The 20,038-nt window shown below is 40.6% G+C and overlaps 1 protein-coding gene across 1 annotated transcript in view; it reads left to right on the top strand.

Annotated features, from left to right (window-relative positions):
* si:ch73-383l1.1 (receptor tyrosine-protein kinase erbB-4) overlaps positions 1 to 20,038 on the top strand; it is a 251,255-nt gene that overhangs the window by 136,891 nt on the left and 94,326 nt on the right. Inside the window, exon 3 of the mRNA XM_067442180.1 lies at positions 13,227 to 13,413. Coding sequence (XP_067298281.1) covers positions 13,227 to 13,413 — 187 coding nt within the window. The remainder of the gene's footprint in view (positions 1 to 13,226; positions 13,414 to 20,038) is intronic.

Raw genomic sequence — 20,038 nt, 5'->3', positions numbered from 1 at the left:
GCAAAAGCCATAGGGTCATGATGAACTGAACTGTTAGATGGATAGTTCTGTGTCCAATGCCCTGCAGCGGTGTGGAGCTGTGTTCTTATTAGTGGGAAAACTGATGGGAGGATGACTAAGGTGAGCTGATATTGGAGATGTTGCTAGCAACTGCGGCCCAGCAGCTTGTCGTCTACTATTAGAGTTCATGCATGGTGGCGTGGCTGTACATTGGCTTGGTTATAAACTTAATAGGCTACAGGATGGGAGAAAAAAAATGCATTAATGCATCGCGATTCTCTCTCCAACGATTCTGGATTGATTCGGAACATTTCAGAATTGCAGTTTATAACTGCAGATGTGGGATAATGCTGCATGTGTTTAAACACATTAATTCTACTTGCTTCCATTTCCTCTCTCACACACACACACACACACACACACCACCCAAACCTTCCATAAAATAATCTTTCATAAAGTTCGGAAAGGTTAAAGCGAAATATAAGGACATCCACGTGCTTCATTGTGCAGGATATGTGTTGTGAGAAAAGAGTGTGTGGTCTGGCACTCCGGTATTTTCCTCTCAACTGCTCTTTGAAGGCATAATTTATTTTGCTGTGGGCCTGTATATTAAAAATATGCAACTCACTGACAGAAGGATGCTTTCAATTTCAAATACTATGGGAATATGCATGCAGTTTGTGCACTTCGCCCATGTGGTTAAATATGCGTAGACATGCCTTTATGATGCAAAACTAATGTAAACACAGTCAGTCTTCAGGGATTAAACAGACAGGGAAAAAAAATCAAAAGAGATGTGCATTACTCTAAATTCAGCTTATTAGATCTTCCGCTGTCTGTGATGTCATCAGGAATGCGAATCAAACAGCAGTAAAGCTGAAAAAGAGAAGAAGAAAAAAACGTTTGAATTGATGTCGACGCTGTTGATGTAGTAAATACAGTGCAGCACTTCCGAGTTCTATTGCGGAACGGGCGTTCACCATTGGCCAGCTCCTGCGTCGTGGTGCTCACGTGAACAGCATTGGCCAAGAGATCGTTGAATAAAAAGTACAAAAAGCATCCTTGTCGCTACACAAAATTAAGGTTAAACCACTATATGTAATGATGTCGTCCTTGGCTGGACTTGAACCCGGGTCTCCGGTGTTCTAAGTGTGGCGTGTTCTCCACTGAGCTATCTCTCAGATAATGGAACCCAAGAGCAGAAGAGTAAAGAGTCAAGAGACTTGAGTCTTCCAAAAAATAAAAATAGTCTTTACTTGAGAAACCAAAGCACAAAGTACAAAGTAACAAGGAAAGCAGAGCTTCCAAAAACAGAGAAACAAAAATAGACACAAGGGTCAAAAAAGGTTACAAGAAGGCTCAAAAACTTATCTTGAGATCTGGAGACTGTAGGCTGGGGAACATAGGCTCAAGACTGAACACTATGGCAGGGTACAAGCACACTTATAAAGGGCAAGACACAGGTGAAGGGAATCAGGGCTAACAAGGAGTGTTCCGAGTATAATTAAATACACTAGCGCCATCTGCAGGAGTGGAGAGCACTGAGCCTGTAGTTAAAGTGCCATCTGGAGACCTGGAGGGAGCATGACAGGGAAGCTTAAGGAGGGCGCCCCCTGCAGGCTAGGAGTGGAACAGCAGCCCAGAATTGGATCTTTACAGGAGCCCCTTCCCTAGGAACGGCACCTGACGTTCTTCTAACGGTTCCCTTTGGCTTGTCGAAACTCTGAGATGAGAGTCGGGTCCAAAATATCTCGAGCAGGAATCCAGGACCGCTCCTCTGGGCCAAAGCCCTCCCAGTCCACAAGGTATTGAACCTTCCCCCGAACCATTCGAGAATCCATCAGCCTGCGGACCGTGTAAGCTGGCTGGCCATCAATGATGCGAGGTGCTTGGGCGGGTTTCCTAGCTGGAGACATAGTAGAACAAACAACAGGTTTTAAACGAGAAACATGAAAAGTGGGATGGATCTTCATGGACGGAGTCGATAGGAAACTGGGTTAATCTTCTTTAGGATCTTGAAAGGGCCAATGTATCGTGGGGCTAGCTTGCGGGACTCCACCCGCAATGGAAGGTCTCTGGTTGAGAGCCAAACCCTTTGTCCCGCTCGAAGTGTGGGTCCTACCCTTCTGTGTCGGTTTGCCTGCCTCCGTTGTTGTTGGGCAGCCCTCAATAAGGCAATACGTGCTCTTTGCCAGGAACGCCGGCACCGACGGAACAGCTGTGTGGCTGCTGGAACATCATCCTCTGGCTCCTGTCCAGGAAATAGAGGGGGAGGGAAACCATACTGACACTCAAAAGGGGACATACCTAGTGAAGAATGGTAAAGGGTATTATGTGCAAATTCAGCCCACATTAAATGAGAGCTCCATGTGGATTGGTTGTCTGCAACTAGGCACCTCAGAGTCTTTTCAATTTCTTGATTTACCCTCTCAGTTTGGCCATTTGACTGGGGGTGGAAGCCGGAGGACAGGCTGATGGAAGATCCGATGAGTCGGCCAAACGCCTTCCAGAACCGGGAAGTAAACTGCGGGCCCCGATCAGAAACCATATCCTGGGGGAAACCGTGAATCCTGAACACATGCTTCATCAATAGTTCTGCCGTTTGGCTAGCTGTGGGAAGCTTGGACAAAGGTAGGAGGTGACAAGTCTTAGAGAATCTGTCTACCACTACAAGGATTACCGTGTTTCCTTGAGACTGTGGTAAGCCTGTAATGAAGTCCAAGGAAATGTGGGACCAAGGGCGTCTTGGTATGGGCAGCGGGTGCAGCAGGCCATGAGGGTGGGTCCTAGGCTCCTTGTTCTGAGCACAGACAGCACAATTGGCAACAAAAGCCCGGACGTCTCTCTGCAATCTAGGCCACCAGAATCTTCTCTGAATGTGCTTGCATGTCTTAGTGATCCCAGGGTGTCCAGAAGGGAGAGAAGAGTGAGCCCACTGTAGAACCTTAGAACGAAGAAGGTTAGGAACAAAGAGACACCCTGGAGGGCCATTACCTGGACCTGGCTGCTGCCGTTGGGCCCTCTTAATTGCTGTTTCAATATCCCATTGAATGGGAGCTACCACTCTGGAAGTGGGGAGAATGGGTTCTGGACAACACTCCACCTCTGGTGGTTCAAACTGCCTTGAGAGTGCGTCTGGCTTGAGATTCTTAGAACCTGGACGATAGGAGAGAGTAAAATTAAACCGATTAAAAAAAAGGGACCATCGGGCTTGTCGGGCATTCAATCTCTTTGCCTGCTGGATGTAAGTGAGATTTTTGTGGTCCGTCCAGATGAGAAATGGCTGTTTGGCCCCCTCCAGCCAGTGCCTCCACTCCTCTAAAGCCATCTTAACAGCCAGCAGCTCCCGGTTCCCAATGTCATAATTTCTCTGTGTTGAGGTAAGCTGACGAGAGAAGAAGGCACATGGGTGAAGCTTGTTGTCGCACTTACTTCTCTGTGATAAGACAGCGCCTACTCCCACATCAGAGGCATCCACCTCTAACACAAAAGGGAGTTCTGGATCAGGGAGGGTTAAGATTGGGGCAGATGTAAAGAGCTGTTTTAGTTTGTTGAAGGCGTGATCTGCTCTGCTGGTCCACACAAATGGCCTAATTGAACTCCTGGTCAATGCAGAAAGAGGCTCGGCAACAGAACTGAAGTTCCTAATGAATCTTCTATAAAAATTGGAAAAGCCCAAAAAGCGCTGTACCTGCTTCACTGAAGTTGGTCGAGGCCAATCCAAAACTGCTTCTATCTTGCCTGGATCCATTTGAAGGCTGCCCTTTGATACGGTGAAGCCGAGGAAGGACACTTCTGGAACATGAAATTCACTCTTCTCCAACTTTACATAAAGCTTATGTTTCAGTAGCTGGGCCAGGACCTGTTTGACCTGCTGAACATGCTCTTCGTAGTTCCGGGAGAAAATTAAAATATCATCCAGATAGACAAACACAAATATATTCAGCATTTCTCGGAGAACATCGTTAATAAAGGCTTGGAAGACAGCTGGTGCATTGACAAGGCCAAACGGCATTACCTGGTATTCGTAGTGGCCTGTCGGGGTGTTGAACGCCGTCTTCCACTCATCCCCCTCACGGATTCTAACTAGATGGTACGCATTACGAAGGTCAAGTTTGGTAAAGATAGTAGCCCCTTGCAGGATTTCAAAAGCTGTGGACATAAGAGGGAGAGGGTACCGGTTCTTGATGGTTATACGGTTTAAACCCCGATAGTCTATGCAAGGTCGGAGACCCCCGTCCTTCTTTTCAACAAAGAAAAAGCCGGCCCCTGCAGGTGAGGTGGATGGACGGATGAATCCACTGTCCAAGGCTTCTTTGAGATATTTGTCCATGGCTAATCTCTCAGGGCCAGAGAGGGAATAGAGCCTTCCACGTGGTGGGCAAGTACCAGGAACTAATTCAATAGTACAGTCATAAGCTCTATGAGGTGGTAGTGTGGCAGCTTGGGTCTTACTGAAGACTTCCTTGAGGTCCGCATACTCCTGGGGGACTCGGGATAACTCGGGACAATGAGCAAGAGACTTGGTAGCAGTTGGCTCCATTTCAGGAACGGCCATTACTTCTGTGGAATGGGTCTCAGACATAAATGCAGATCTCCCCCTGGAGAGGTCTAGTGAGGGTTCTGATAATGTCTCTAAGAGCTTGGAAGAATGGCAGAAGGCATTACCTAAAACTTGGCAGTCAGTTCCCCAGGTTCTAACGACTCCTTTGGACCAGTCAATGTGTGGGTTGTGTAACGTCAGCCAAGGGAAGCCGAGAATTAGAGGAAGTTTAGGAGAATGAATCAGGAAGAACTGTATCCATTCCTGATGTTGCCCCACTCGTAGCTGGAGAGGTGGAGTACATTGACTGACTTCTCCTGAACCCAGAGGACTGCCATCAACTGCTGTGATGTTAAGGGGTTTCTGGAGAATTGCTGGCTGGATAGCGAGTCTCTTGGCCATCACATAGTCCATAAAACTCCCAGCAGCTCCAGAGTCAACAAAAGCACATACTTGGTGATGATGGTTACCCTGAGTGACAGTAGCTTGGATTGTCAGACCTGAGGCTGCCGAGCAGGGGATCGTTCCTATTCTCGTCCTGGCACCCCTCCTCCTGGGCGAGAGTTGGCTTTTCCCGACAACTCAGGACAGGCAAATCGAAAGTGACCAGGCTTACCACAGTAGAGACAACATTTCTCCCTTATTCGTCGATTTCGCTCGGCTTGGGAAATTCTGGTTCCGCCCAGCTGCATGGGCTCCTCTGGGGCACTAGGAGATAATGACAGCTTAACAGCGCTGGCTGACTCAAAAAATCTAGTCTCCTGTTGTCGCTCCTGTTGGCGTTCCCTGAGCCGAAGATCTACCCGGATAGCCACATCAATAAGGGACTCGAGGTCAGGCGCAGGGTCTCGGAAGGCTAGCTCATCCTTGATATTGGGAGACAAAGCATGGTGAAAAGTAGCCTTCAAAGCACGTTGATCCCACCCACTCTCTGTAGCAAGAGTGCGAAACTCTATAGCGAACTCTGCTGCACTTCGAGTACCTTGAGAGAGGTTGAGCAGGCGGTGGTCCACATCCCCTCTGCTGGCTGAGTGGTGAAAAACTCTTTTCATCTCAGAAATGAAATCCTGGCAGTTAGTTGTTACTGGAGACTTCTGGTCCCACAAAGCAGAGGCCCAGTCCAAAGCCTTGCCGGTTAGGAGTGTAATCATATAGGCTACCTTACTATTCTCAGTAGGAAAGCTGCTGGGTTGAAGCTGGAAGGCCAGGGTACACTGGGTAATAAACCCTCTGCATCTCTCTGGACTGCCATCAAACCTCTCTGGTGCTGGTAACTTGGGCTCTGATGGGAATGGAAACATGGACATCTCTGGAGGATCAGGGGATGATTGCGGTTCTTGAAGTGAAGAGGCTTGAGACTGGAGACTCAAAATATGGAGAATCTCTGACAGCGCCTGGTCATGCCGCTGTATGGTTGCTGCTTGATCTGAGAGGGCTGCCAAAATACGATCCACATTAGAGGGTGGTGAAGGTCCTTCTGCTGGGCTCGCTTCCATGGTTCAGTCTTGCTGTAATGATGTCGTCCTTGGCTGGACTTGAACCCGGGTCTCTGGTGTTCTAAGTGTGGCGTGTTCTCCACTGAGCTATCTCTCAGATAATGGAACCCAAGAGCAGAAGAGTAAAGAGTCAAGAGACTTGAGTCTTCCAAAAAATAAAAATAGTCTTTACTTGAGAAACCAAAGCACAAAGTACAAAGTAACAAGGAAAGCAGAGCTTCCAAAAACAGAGAAACAAAAATAGACACAAGGGTCAAAAAAGGTTACAATAAGGCTCAAAAACTTATCTTGAGATCTGGAGACTGTAGGTTGGGGAACATAGGCTCAAGACTGAACACTATGGCAGGGTACAAGCACACTTATAAAGGGCAAGACACAGGTGAAGGGAATCAGGGCTAACAAGGAGTGTTCCGAGTATAATTAAATACACTAGCGCCATCTGCAGGAGTGGAGAGCACTGAGCCTGTAGTTAAAGTGCCATCTGGAGACCTGGAGGGAGCATGACAGGGAAGCTTAAGGAGGGCGCCCCCTGCAGGCTAGGAGTGGAACAGCAGCCCAGAATTGGATCTTTACACTATAGTCATATAAGTAAGGGATAATGTACACCCAGCCGGTTGTTATGGCAGAATAAACCTTGACAGAGTGATCAGGGGTTCATCACTCTGAAGGGGTTTATTCTGCATAACAACCGACTGGGTGTACATTATCCCGCTTATTACACGGCTACTAGTCTCAAATAAATTAGACACAAAATATTGTCTTGAGATTAAATATTTTATTAGCTCTTACGCAAAGCTTCCGCGAAGAAAAACAGTTCCAACCTGCTTTAAGCCTTTATCTATTGCTGAAGATTTGCCATATGCCCTTGCTAAATGTTGAAAATGAATGCTGAAAGGGTTAGTTCACCCAAAAATGAAACCAAGCCTATGATTTACTCACCCTCAAGGCATTATAGGTGTATATGACATTCTTCTTTCAGACAAAAACAATCGGAGTTATATTTAAAAAGTCCAGGCTAACGTTAATCCCAGCAGTAGTTGTAGTTGTGTTTGAAGTCAAAAATACAGCTGTCCGTCAAATAACGTGCTCCACACGGCTCCGATGGGTTAATAGAGCCTTCTGATTCTAATCGATGCGTTTGTGTAAGAAAAATATCTATATTAAAAACATTATAAAGGAAACCTGCCTTGAAGTCTTCCATTGTAACCCACGGCTGTTGAGGCCACAAGATGGCGCCAGCGTTAAGCATAGAAGTAGTAGCGGTCAAGATAACTCGTAGTACCCGGATGAGCGGGTGTTATTTGGGAATAACATACCGCTGGAATGCGCGATTGACCAATCAGAATCAAGTATTTCACAGAGCCGTGTAATAAACTATTTTAACCAATCGAAAATATCTTAATTTGTGTTTCGAAGATGAACAAAGGTCGTATGGGTTTGGAACAACATTAGGGTGAATAATCAATGACAGAATTATTTTTTGGGGGTGAACTAACCCTTTAAATAGATAGCATTACATATGTTTTACAGATCAAGCGATCCCATAATGCATTGTGGTACTTTTTTTCAACATCAGATGGAGTCAATAGAAAGTTCAATGGAAAATTACTTGCTTCAATTCCTGGTTGTTATCCTTTTATTCCCCGAACTTTACATTTTGTTCCTTTAAACCCACATGTAGGCTTTATACTCTATAATTATCAAAAGTTATGCTCTAAATTGGTTTCACTTTACACAATACTTTGCATCTAAAATGTTTTCAAAACTTGTTTCAAGAACATTAAAACATCTCCAAACTTTAAAATTGTAGTGTAGCCGAATATCCAGCATACAGTTTTGCACACAGCCCGTGTTGCATTAGCTAATGTGGAAATAAAATAAAGGCCTTAATTTTATCCCTGCTCAGAGGGTATTATAGTGCCAGCTTCTGACCCGCTTGCACTTAATCTTAACCCTTCTGAAAGTAAAGGGCAAAACTGATCACGTATCAGCAGTTAGTAATAACTTCTGTCCTATTTTAGAAAGCCACTGTTGTTTCCCATTCTAGCCTCCGCAGTTTCTTATTAGATCCGACACAGCACTGTGGCAAGGTCTCAGAGGTGAAATAATTTCCAGAGAGCAATTACAGGCACCAGGAATTCCCATGATTGCCATTATATTAAAAGGTATGGCTATAAAAGCGAATTATAATTGAACGATCACCATTTATCTGAATAAGGCTCCGTCTTTCCTTGCAACACAAGGGGAAATGCTGACCGTTTAAGCTACCAATTTAAATTACATCCATTGCACATTCATAATTGTTAAATGCAACCTCAGTCTTCTTGTGTGTGTGTCCACAAACATGAAGTATATTGGCCCTGTCCCAAATGGCACCCTAAACTCTCACGGCCTTCCTATGTGTCTGCACTTTCGTGACATAACGCCGCTTTGACTCTTGGGAAGAAGACTGCTGCGGAGCTCGCTTCAGTCCGGGCTCGACAAGAATGCATATAGACCACTCTTCTGCAACCTGAAATTACAAATAATTTCTCCCATGTGCATATTGTGATGTACATCCAAATGAAATTGATTATCAGAAAAGATTTGTGACGGAAACTTCTGTTGTTGACCGGTTGCAGGCAGAGCTTAATGCAAACGTAGTTGATTGAAAAGACCAAAGTAAGGCCAGAGTATACTTCATTGTCCGTATTCCGCTACATCTCATGTACAATTGAGATTAGAGGGTTTCTTCGCACATGCACTGTTGTATGTATAACGTCTGCGTGGACAAAAAAAACACACAAAAAAAAACAGATGTCCACGGACCGCGTACTCTGGTTATAATTCCGGTTATTTCCGTGAAACAACGGCCCGAGCCAGTGTTGCCACCTTGTGGACAAACTAATGCTGTGTTCCATTTACCTGACGAGCTTACCATGTTCTGGAACACAGTTAGAAAACTAAAATGGCCACGTCCAGGCAAACCTTTGTTGTGCTTGTTCTATCGTAAAAATAAAAAAGCAGCATTTTTACTGAGAATGCTGCTGTATAATGTCCACAAATAGAGCTTGGATAGTATGTGCACCACTGAGCTTACTGAAATAGACGAATACTATTAAACAATATATCACTACCATTTTACTACAGTTAATGTGCTTAACAGCCATATTGGATCCCGAAGCCGGGCTGTTGCGCTTTTTTCCCGAATTTCCCAGTTGCACCTCACACTTGAGGTGGCATTCCATTTAAAAGTTTAATGTTCCTACTGGTAACTAGGACTTTCCCACTTCCAAGGACAAATGGAATGCAGCATAATTAATAAAAATTAAAGTGCTTGTGCAAGCTTGTACAATGTAAGTGCAGTTAAAAAAGCGTGTGCGGTTTGCTGAACTAATTGGGAATTTGCATCACGTTCACTGTACGCATACCCTAAAATACCTGCTTTCAATCCTAATAAAAAACTGAAAAAGACACTTTGAGGTGGGATGTTCTTGGCCTCATTTTTCAGACAGCATCAATATTTCTGTTAATTCTGATTTAAGCTCCTCCTTTTGGAGTCCTCTGAAATGGAAATTGTCTAAAATCAACATGGTCACAATGATTAACACTCACGAATCCTCTGACATAGTCATATAACAAGGGTCTGGTGAAGCCTCCTGTGTTCGTGATATTCAGCTGTTCAACAGAATTCTTTCTCTCCATGGATTTTTAATATCTACCCTGTCACAGCTGGTTTTGATCAAGCACATGTGTTGTTATGTCACCTGCTGCTAAAGTGGAACAAATAGATTGCATTTAACATTGACATTTATATTGTTTGCTCTTGGGCTGAAATTCTAAACGAGTGATTGCTGCCTGCTCAGCTTTATCTTTACCACATTCGCTCAGCATTGATGGTAACGAGCCAGAATTGCTGCATGGCTCACCTCCAGAAAGTGTTGTAGAGTAGTGTGTTTGCACTATTTGTTTCTTTTTCTTTTGCACACTATTAGCACAGGAATCCAAGACTAAGGGTGAAGGTGTCACTTAGCATTTCCCAAAATATCTAATATTAATAATATATAAACAGTAGTATTGGTCCAGAACCAATAAAATACGAGAGCAATTAAATCGCATTAAAATCTCAACAAAAAAAAAAATCTCAAATGTTTAATTGAATATCATATCAATATCAATAATATATATATATATATATATATATATATATATATATATATATATATATATATATATATATATATATATATATATATATATATATATATATATATATATATATATATATATATATATATATATATATATATATATATATATATATATATATTATATTGTTGTATATCAGAGTGAAATATGAGGATGAACAAAAGTTTTGCTGCATGAGGGTGAGTAATTAATGACAGAATAGTCATTTTTAGGTGAACTATCCCTTAAAGACTGTTGGTGCATGAAACCTTGCCTAACGCTAATATATAGACTGCTTGGGGAACAAAAGAAATAGCATAAAATGCTACAAAAGTGCAGAATGTGGCACCATTAAAGTAGCAGAATCATCCGCTTATTTGAACTTGACTTAAAAAAACATTTGTTTGTTTTGTTTCCTACAGCCTAATGTACAGACAAGTTCAACTCATTTTCAGCTGCCCAGGTGGAGAGACTGACTCATGCTGGCATTATTTTATTATATTTTTCAAACAACACATGGACGTCAGCGTGATTAGTGTAGGGATGAATATATAAATTCGGACTTGATGAAAGTAAGATAAAATGTCTAAATAAAATGTCTTAATTTCTTAAAAAAAAAAAAAAAAGTACTGACCCTAAACATTTAAATGGTAGTGTATGTTGAAGCCGTATTTCTTATTACATATTTTACTTAAAGGTGCACTATGCAACTTTCCGTCCACTGGAGGGCGCGTATTCTAAACAAAGGCGTAGTTTGATGACGCCAAGTGTGAGCGCAGTATCTTGGGACATGTGGTCTTCAACTCACAGCCGGTGGAAAATAGGACTCGGGCAGAAATCATGTTCATGGATGCGGTTATTAACATTACTGTAGTGTAACGCAGAGCAGGGCCGAGTGTTGTGGAGCTGAGCATGGCTGCTGGAGCGATTGTTACACAAACACACGGCTCGCGAGCACCGGGACTTTTATTATGACGAGAAGGGACACAGTCGCCGGGCGCCCGCACTTTCCTGCTTTTTCCGGTCATAATAATAAGGTGAAGCAGCTCTGTTTGTCATATTAGATACATTTAAGTGTGTTTAAAATGATGTTATGACGTTACTCTGTGCATTCGCTCGGCGCTGCTGTGACATGTTCACACTGCTAAGAGTAAAGAGCTTCTGCAGAATAAAACTGAGGGTAACGCAGATATGACAGGCGACTCCCTCAAACAAACTCGCTCAACTCGCTCAAACTCGCTGAAACGTCCCGGTCCTTAGTTAAAATAGCAATTTTCTCACAATCTACAAATAGTTGGAAACATTTGGGATATTGTAAGTACTCAACTGAACAAAATATATAACACTGGCCTAGTGGTTTTTGGATATTTTACTTTAAAAAAACTACATAGTGCACCTTTAATATTGTTTAAAAAAATAACAATAATAAAAATAAAAATAAAATATTTAATCTGCCCAACAGGTTTAAAGTAAACATGTGTGTTTTTAACAAAATTTCCTGTATTTATTTATTTATTTATTTATTTATTTATTTATTTATTTATTTATTTATTTATTTATTTATTTATTTATTTATTTATTTATTTATTTATTTATAATGCATTTTGATAGTCTTTGTGAAAGATTTATCAGTTTTTGATTTCAAAAAACAACAACATTTGTATCTAAATTTCTGTCTACTACTATTTACTGTATAAATGTGTTGTGTCAGTGTGGATTTTCTTTAGTGAAGCGGGTGGATGTTAAAGAAAATGCATGCATTTGAAGTTATTAGTAAATGGACAAAGCCAACTTGGTGAAAATAGTATAAATGAAAAAGCATTGCAAAATATCTGGCCACAATCTTTTTTTTCTCTCTCTCTCTCTCTTACTATTTAGTAATGCACAAACAAATAGCGTTATTCAATTTGTTTTTCTGTGCTGCTTCAATACGCTATTTGTTCTTCATCAGTCAGCCGTATGAAAGGTATAATCAAGCTAATTACTGATTACAGACTTCATCTTTTGTTCACTTTCTCTCGTGTCATGTGAGGACAATGGGACTCCTAGTTTCTGCCCACACAAGGAGATATGCTTCATTTAAGACTACTTTATCTACTAACAACTATTACTTGAAACGCAGATGGCTTGAATTGAATGGACTCCTCCATTATAATTATCCTAAAAATTTACTGATTTATAAAGACACTTACACAAAGACAGAAACTACTACAATATTATCATAGTAGAGTGATTACATCCCATGGAAATTACTATGTGTATTACCACCAATGGTATTATCATGCTGTAAGAATTCTACTAGGATACCAGGGCATAGAAAAAGAAAACAAAAGCAAAGAAGATATTTTGAAGAACAAAAAAGTTGATAACCAAACAGTTTCGGTTTCCCAGTGACTTCCATGTTATAGACAGAAAATACAATGGAAGTCAATGGGAACTTAAACAGTTCACCAATCAGAATCCAGCATTTAAGACAGCAGTATAATAATGATCTCTAGCAGTGGCCTTCAAGTGTGGCCTTCAAGTGCATGTGACTGGCAGATGACAGCTGTCAGCGTGTGCTTGGTCAGCTCTTCAGATGGATTTCCGTGACTATACAGTGGCAGAATGTGTGTGTCCGATCAGTACGGCTATATCACATTCACTTCTTCTGCATGAAATAGACCTGTCCTCTGTGCCTGCTAATGATACGCAGTATGAAACAGTGATTGGATGTCAACATGATTGATGTGGGTGTGGAGAGGGAGGGTCCAGCACTCTCCTGGGCCATTATCTCTTCAAATTATATCAAGGCCGTCTCGTTAGTCGTCCTTTTGGTGATGCTCAATTGGCATGATGACCGAGGGTATCGAGTCTTTGTGGAATCGAAAATAGAGGACAATTATTTGCCTAAACAGACTTGGTAGAGATAGATATGAATACATGTGAAGATCTCACAAGCACACTTTTAGCTACATTTCACAAAATGGTCAAATTAAATTCCATGTACTTTGCTTAAATTGTTAATCTTGTCCCCGCAGTCTATCCGGGAGGTGACGGGTTACGTGTTGGTGGCTCTGAACCAGTTTGACTATCTTCCTCTGGAGAACCTGCGGATCATCCGTGGCACTAAACTGTACGAAGGTCGCTACGCCCTGGCCATCTTTCTCAACTACAGACGGGATAACTACTTCGGTCTTAGACAAGTCGGCCTCAAGAACCTGACAGGTATATCTGTCTGTCTGTAGGTCTCTGTTTCCAGTCACACTTGGTTTGTGTGCAGTAGGTGTCTTTTAGAAACAAACATGAAATATCACCAAGGCACTTGCAAGTTCTCAAAAACATCTGGGGGGTCAAACTTGATTTGGTACTTCAAGGGCGATCAGCAGTCCTTCATGTCTACCTGTAGCTCTGTCTCAGGTATCTTACATTAGTAGTTGTAGTAACTTACATAACTATAATATTTAAACATCAATATGAAACAAAATACGTTTTAATGGCTACAACAAGTATTGGACACAAAACTTTTAACTAGTTCTATAGTTATAGCATCTGAGCAGATATTTGAAAACAAAAGATTTACTGATGTGACACTAGGCTATTTTACAACAAACACTTTATAATCTGTCCAAAACAGGCCAAAGAAATCTTGTCTAAACTGTCTTACATCTATGATATTTCATGTTGCAGCAGGATTCACATTTAAACGGCCTTTTGTGGTTTAATATTCACACTAACAGAATAAACTAACCTCACAATCAGTGGCTGAATCCGTTGATCTTAGAAATAAACAGCTTTTCTTCTGAGGTAAATTATTCCAGGATTATTCCTCACCGCGTCTCAAAACAATGTAAAGTATATGCTTTAATCTTGATGTGTTTATTTGAGTTGATGTGGGCGTACTCTGCTCGCATGTATCGTGTCAGTAGTTGAATCTCAAAAGAACACGCGATTCGTGGGCGTGGGCGTGGCCGCATTAAAACTAATGAAGAGGTTTGCGAACGACTGTCAGCTCTCTTTTTTTCAAACAGATTACATAAACACAAAATATTTGTTTTCGATTTTTTTTTTTACATTATTTAACACTTGACATTTCAATGTTTCTTGAGATATATGTCTCATGAGTGTGTAACAAGTGTTCACTAAGTTACAGTTCATTTATTTGAGAAGAAAATCAAGGCCATCAAGCCGGTGTGAACTTCAACATCTAGGAGTTAAGGACACTGCAGTTTATTGTGATCGCTACATCTGCATGATGATGCCATGGTCATACAGGTGATCAGGGACCCTGGGCATATTTGTCCTGGTGTTTTTCAGAGTCAGCAGAAAAGTCTCTTTTTAATGTCCTAAGCTTTAGAGTTATTGAAAATATGTCATTCATTTCCGTCATCCTGCTAATTGTTTGCCTGTTAGCATCTTAAAAGGACATTTACAAAAATTTAAATTCTGTCATATACTCACCCTCAAGTTGTTCCAGACCTGTATGGATTTATTTTCTTAACACAAAAGAAGATATTTCGAAGAACATTGGTAAACAGTTGATGAAAAGTGAATGGAAAGTCCATCAACTGTTTTGGTAACTGACATTCTTCAAAATAGGCAGAAGATAGATTGGTTTGGAACAACTTGCAGGTGAGTAAATGATGACATAATTTTCATTTTGGTGTGAACTATCCCTTTAAGGACTGTTGGATTTGTGTATGAAACCATTGCTGCGTTCCAGTTCATTTTTATCATGCCCTTCACTCGCAAACTTCCCTCCGTCTCGTTCACTCGGATGTTGCTTATGTTGCATGAGTGCACACTACTGGTGGAAACTTTGCAATGGACTGAACTGGAACGCCCTAATCCCTTGATCACTTGAAATCCACTTTGGAGTTGATTTATTATTTATTTTTTTCCTTTACGAAATTGTTTAATGCAGCATTCTATATGTATATGGATGTGTTTGGGTAGTTTTAAATGTTTTTAAAAATATCATAGAGTTGTTTGTGGTGGGGTAAATTAAACACGATACGTGGTGACGTCACAATTGCGTTGCATTGTGGTATATGAAGCTGCCTGAAGTGTACATATGAAGTAGACTCGCTCACTCTGTCAAAATCGAGGGAGCAAGGGTCTGTCCATATAAACTTCCCTTGTCCACTTCACGAAGTGGAACGCACTTCAAAATGGCAGCAGGGATTCCCCCAAGGGGAAGTGCTTAGGGAAGTTTGCAAGTGCGTGTCTTAAAGTGGAGTGGAACGCAGCACAAGATTGCACAATTGTTTTCTCTGGTAGAAAGAGAACTTTGTTGCTGCTGGTCTCCCCTCTTTACTGAATAATGCCAATTTAATCACATAATCTGTAATTATCAAATAAGATTGTTTATTATATTTCAGAGTGGAACCTCAAGGTTTTCTTTAGTGTCAGAAACATTAAGAGGCTATGCACTTCAGAAAGGACGTGTTTGATTTGATGGTTAAGCTGCACAATAGGTGCTGTGTGTCAGAATGTTGCTGTAGGCAAAACATTTTTTAACTCCCTCCCTCCCTTACACACACACACACACACACACACACACACACACACACACACACACACACACACACACACACACACACACACACACACAAACCAAAGTTTTAAGTATGTGTTCCCATGCCCAAGGCTCTTTTGTTGAGCTAAAGGGGTTTAGGATGAGAGAAAATAGAGAGTGACAGCCATCATCAGTATGCCCACCAAAAAAGACTGCTGCCTTGCCATAATAAATGTTTTATATACTCTATACATTTGAGGCTTAGTTAATTTATTAAAGTTAGATTTATTATTGGGCATTCATTATATCATTCCATTATAGAGTAATTATAGTAATGCCAAACTTTGGTCTTTCATATTTTAATATAGCTAAATTATTGATACTGTATGTTAAACATAATTTAATGTTTATGAATGACTCAAAAAGGTATGACATATTAACATAATATAATTATTGTATTGCATAGTGTTTTTTGATTTAAATTATCACTGAATGAGAAAAGTAAAAGTACTATGGCTTGGTCTGTAATTCCCTGTGTGCTGCTTAGTTGTAGCTTTACATTCTAATATAAATTTGCTTAGATTTATTCCATTACTTCCTATATTCCATTACAAACCCGCAGTGTTCCAGGTAAAGAGATGAAAGCATGCATCTTCCTTTCTGAGACACAGAACACTGATGCTTAATGGATCCTTTGATATAAAATACAGTTGTTGTTGTTGTTGTCATCTCCTCCATGTTCTTACTCTCCTTTACAAATGGGAAGGAGCTTTCATATGGTCATTTTAGCACAAATGTTACTTTTCGTTCACTCTATCAAAACAAATAATTCAAGCGAACCTTAAAGGTGCACTCTGTAATATTTATGAGGTTCTATTGATAGAAATGCAATATAATGCACATAACTATGTTTTCAGTGTTGTATAAAAACCTTATATAATGGACCGTTATTCTTTTATTACTTTAGAATGAGACATTTATATCTACATACCGTATGGGTCCCCTTACAGTGAAGTCTCCATTTTGCACCATTCATGTTTTCTAATCGGACAAACTGCTCTTACAGAGCTCTAGCTGCTTTCGGCTGTCTCAGACGACAGCTTGGTCCTGTGTCGGCCACCGTAGCTTCTCCATGTGCTTCGAAAGGGAGGGGTGAGCGGTGGGTGGTTGCAATTCACAACCTCACCACTAGATGCCGCTAAAATATACACATTGCACCTTTTAGGGAGCAGATTTTTATACAAATTATTTAAAGGGGTGCATGCGATTTTACTTTTTTAACTTTAGTGCTTGAGCATAAACAGTATGTGCAAAGTTACAGCGCTGAAAGTTCAAAGCAAACGCAGATATTGTCTTTTAAAACGGCCGGTTTGGACTACAACAAGCTTCTTCCCGGGTTGCTGACATCATAAACCCTTGCTATTAACATTAACACTGCCCCAGATGTAATTTCTGCCCGTAATGGTAAGGGCTGTGGCATTTCCGGACAACCTGTGCTTGGCACGTCAGCCAAAAAAAATACATGAAACTACATTTGGCCATCTAACCAATCTAAGACCATTGCGTTTTTCGGAGGGATGGGCTTCATAGAAGAAGGAAGCAAACGAGCCGTTCAAAGGACAGTGGATACAGCGCAGCGATGTGAAATAAAGGTCAAATATAAGAAAAATATGGTGTTTAAAAAAAGAAGAAGCATTAAGACATGTTATAATGCGGCCAACACAACCAAGCGTAGAAAAAAAAAACACGGAACCACCCCTTTAACAAATATTTTCATGAAATTCAATTACATGTCATTCTAAACCTGTATGACTTTCTTTCTGCAGAACACAAAAGATATTTTGAAAAGAAAAGTCAATGTTGGACCCCGCAAAAACTTTTTTTTCTAAATATCTTCTTTTGTGTTCATTTTATTTCAACCCCCACGTTCTTCTAAATATTCTGATAAGAGAAAGTTATGTGCTTTGCACAATATGAGGGTAAATTTTAAATTTTGTATCCGTTAAGTAAAATATTGTAATAATGAAATAAATAAACCCTTGGGTGACCTGTATGCAAGAATCTTTTTGGGAGTTAAATGTGTCTTTAACTCATAGAGCCTGGTTTACTAAACAGTGCAGATTAGCGTGAGAACACAATTCCCAAAAAACACTGCTAATGGGAGTGGAAAGTTATGCATGTGATCTACTGATGCAAGGCAAATTAAAGAACACAGACGTAACCGGATAATTTCCATAATGACCGCCACAATCTACTAAGGGCAGCGCAAATTAGATCTGATCTAAGACATGCTTTTTTTGGCCAGTAAATAATGGTGCAAATACCAGTAAAGTGACAAGCGCAAAACTTAATAAATCACTTTGCATTATTCATTTAAATTTTTTTCTTCCATAAATTTTGCATCTGAAAGGGAAACTCCTACAAATGCATATGCAATAAGGTCAGCTGCAAAAATAACTGTGCCTATGCCTTTTTAGAGCAAATTTTTCACTGTGTCTTTAGTAAATCCTGACAGTAGTTTTTAACAGCAAAAAAGGGTTTGCGCTGGCGCAAATGGTTAGTAAATGTGACCCGTAGTTGTTTACCAAATCAATAAATAGACAAAATATTTTAATTATTGCAACTGTTATGTAAGATAAAGAGAGAGATGTCCGAGTAACCAGTTTCCCAGATGAGTGGTCATCTTTACAGTGTTCTTAAGATCAGCGGTCGCTATTCAGAAATATTGGGCGGTGGAATGAAGTCAATTATTAAGAATTCTTCAGAGGTCTGTCCAATAATTTATGACATTTACCCTAACAATAATGAAGAGGAAGCATTCTCCTCTATGCCAGTATTTGCAGACTGTCTGGTGAATTGAGAGCTCTGACCACACACTATTCTCCCATGTCAATGGGTCTCAGTATGTTCCATGAAAAGCAATTAGGCCACAACTGTTAATGCATACAGATTAGAGTTCATATCAGATCAACTCATCCGGCCTGAATAATTGTGATAAAATCCTAATTTCTGAGAAGAGCAAAACCTAGATGGTAATGCCCTTTCTCTTGTATTCCTTAATTAAACAATATCACAAGCTGGATTCAAAATATAAAGTATATAGTCTGCGGTTCAATAATTATTAGTATCCATGACCATGGCTGATTATCGTGAAATGATTAGCAGGTTAGACAGGTTAGAAACACTGACGAAGAGATAGTTGGGTAGAGTAAAATTTGCATGTTTTACCAAAGCTAAAATTTAGCAGGGATACAAATAAAAAGGTGCCATTTGGGAAACACACACATCCACAGGCTTTAGCTTTGTGCTATTGTGGTCTAACTGAAAGCTTGCCAAGCAGCTGAGTGCAATCTAAAGAGAACATATAATTTCTCTCTCCATCTGCTGGCTGTGTGTAGACCCAGATGCCTGGGAAACAGCAGCAGCATTAGTTAGATCAGTCTTCATCACATTAAATCATCACATTGTGTTTATTCTCAAATGCAACAATTTGTGAATCAGGACATAGAGAAAATGAAAGAGGAATGATATGATTGAAATACAATTCAAATACAAATGTTTATGATTTTCTTAAAAGCTCTTTTAATATAACAAAACATTCTATTTTGCTATTTTAAAGATTCCTAATTTCGTTTAAGATGTCTCCGTTTACATGCATTACATTACATTTTCTCATAATGTAAATTGTAGCATGACCTCTTACCTCACAGTAAAATTATAAAATGGTTCTGCTCTGCTCTGATTGGTCAAATGGCCCACTCTGTTGTGATTGGTCGGCCACTTATAGAGCATGTCACAAACAAAACTTCTGAATCTGAATTTCAGGCTTCCTCAGCACTCGTAAACACACGTGATGAACAGACTAAAATGACAGACAGCAGACCAAACGGCTATCCACCTGTCACTCAAAGTGGCCTCGCTCTTAATTATGCAAAACTTTAAGGCTTTATATAATGTAAACGAATGAGTTATAAAAAATCAGCACCCTCACAGTCAAAGGACAAAATTAGCAATATAGACCAAAACCACAATTTGTACCAGGCTGTAAAAATGTGTTTTCTGCTGTATAGATGGGCATTTTAATATGGGGCTCAATGAGATTCTTCTCCCTCTGGAGCCTATCCCTAGTGGCCAGTCGATGAATTGCAGTTTAGGTCACTTCCATATTGGCTTCAACGAAACTGAGGGAGTTTGCTAGCCTGGCTCTGCCCTCCTACGCACTCTCAATTTTCATTTTCCGTCAGTACTACGTCTGGGACTACTGTGTTTTCTTAGGTTTTCTCCAAACAAATTTTTACCAGTCCAATCAGCGAACAGAGGGAGTGGCTGAGAACG

The sequence above is a fragment of the Pseudorasbora parva genome, chromosome 4, assembly GCF_024679245.1.
Source record: "Pseudorasbora parva isolate DD20220531a chromosome 4, ASM2467924v1, whole genome shotgun sequence".
NCBI classification, from domain to species: Eukaryota; Metazoa; Chordata; class Actinopteri; order Cypriniformes; family Gobionidae; genus Pseudorasbora; species Pseudorasbora parva.
The sequence above is the reverse complement of the archived record's forward strand: the minus strand, read 5'-3'. Positions and strand labels throughout refer to the sequence as shown.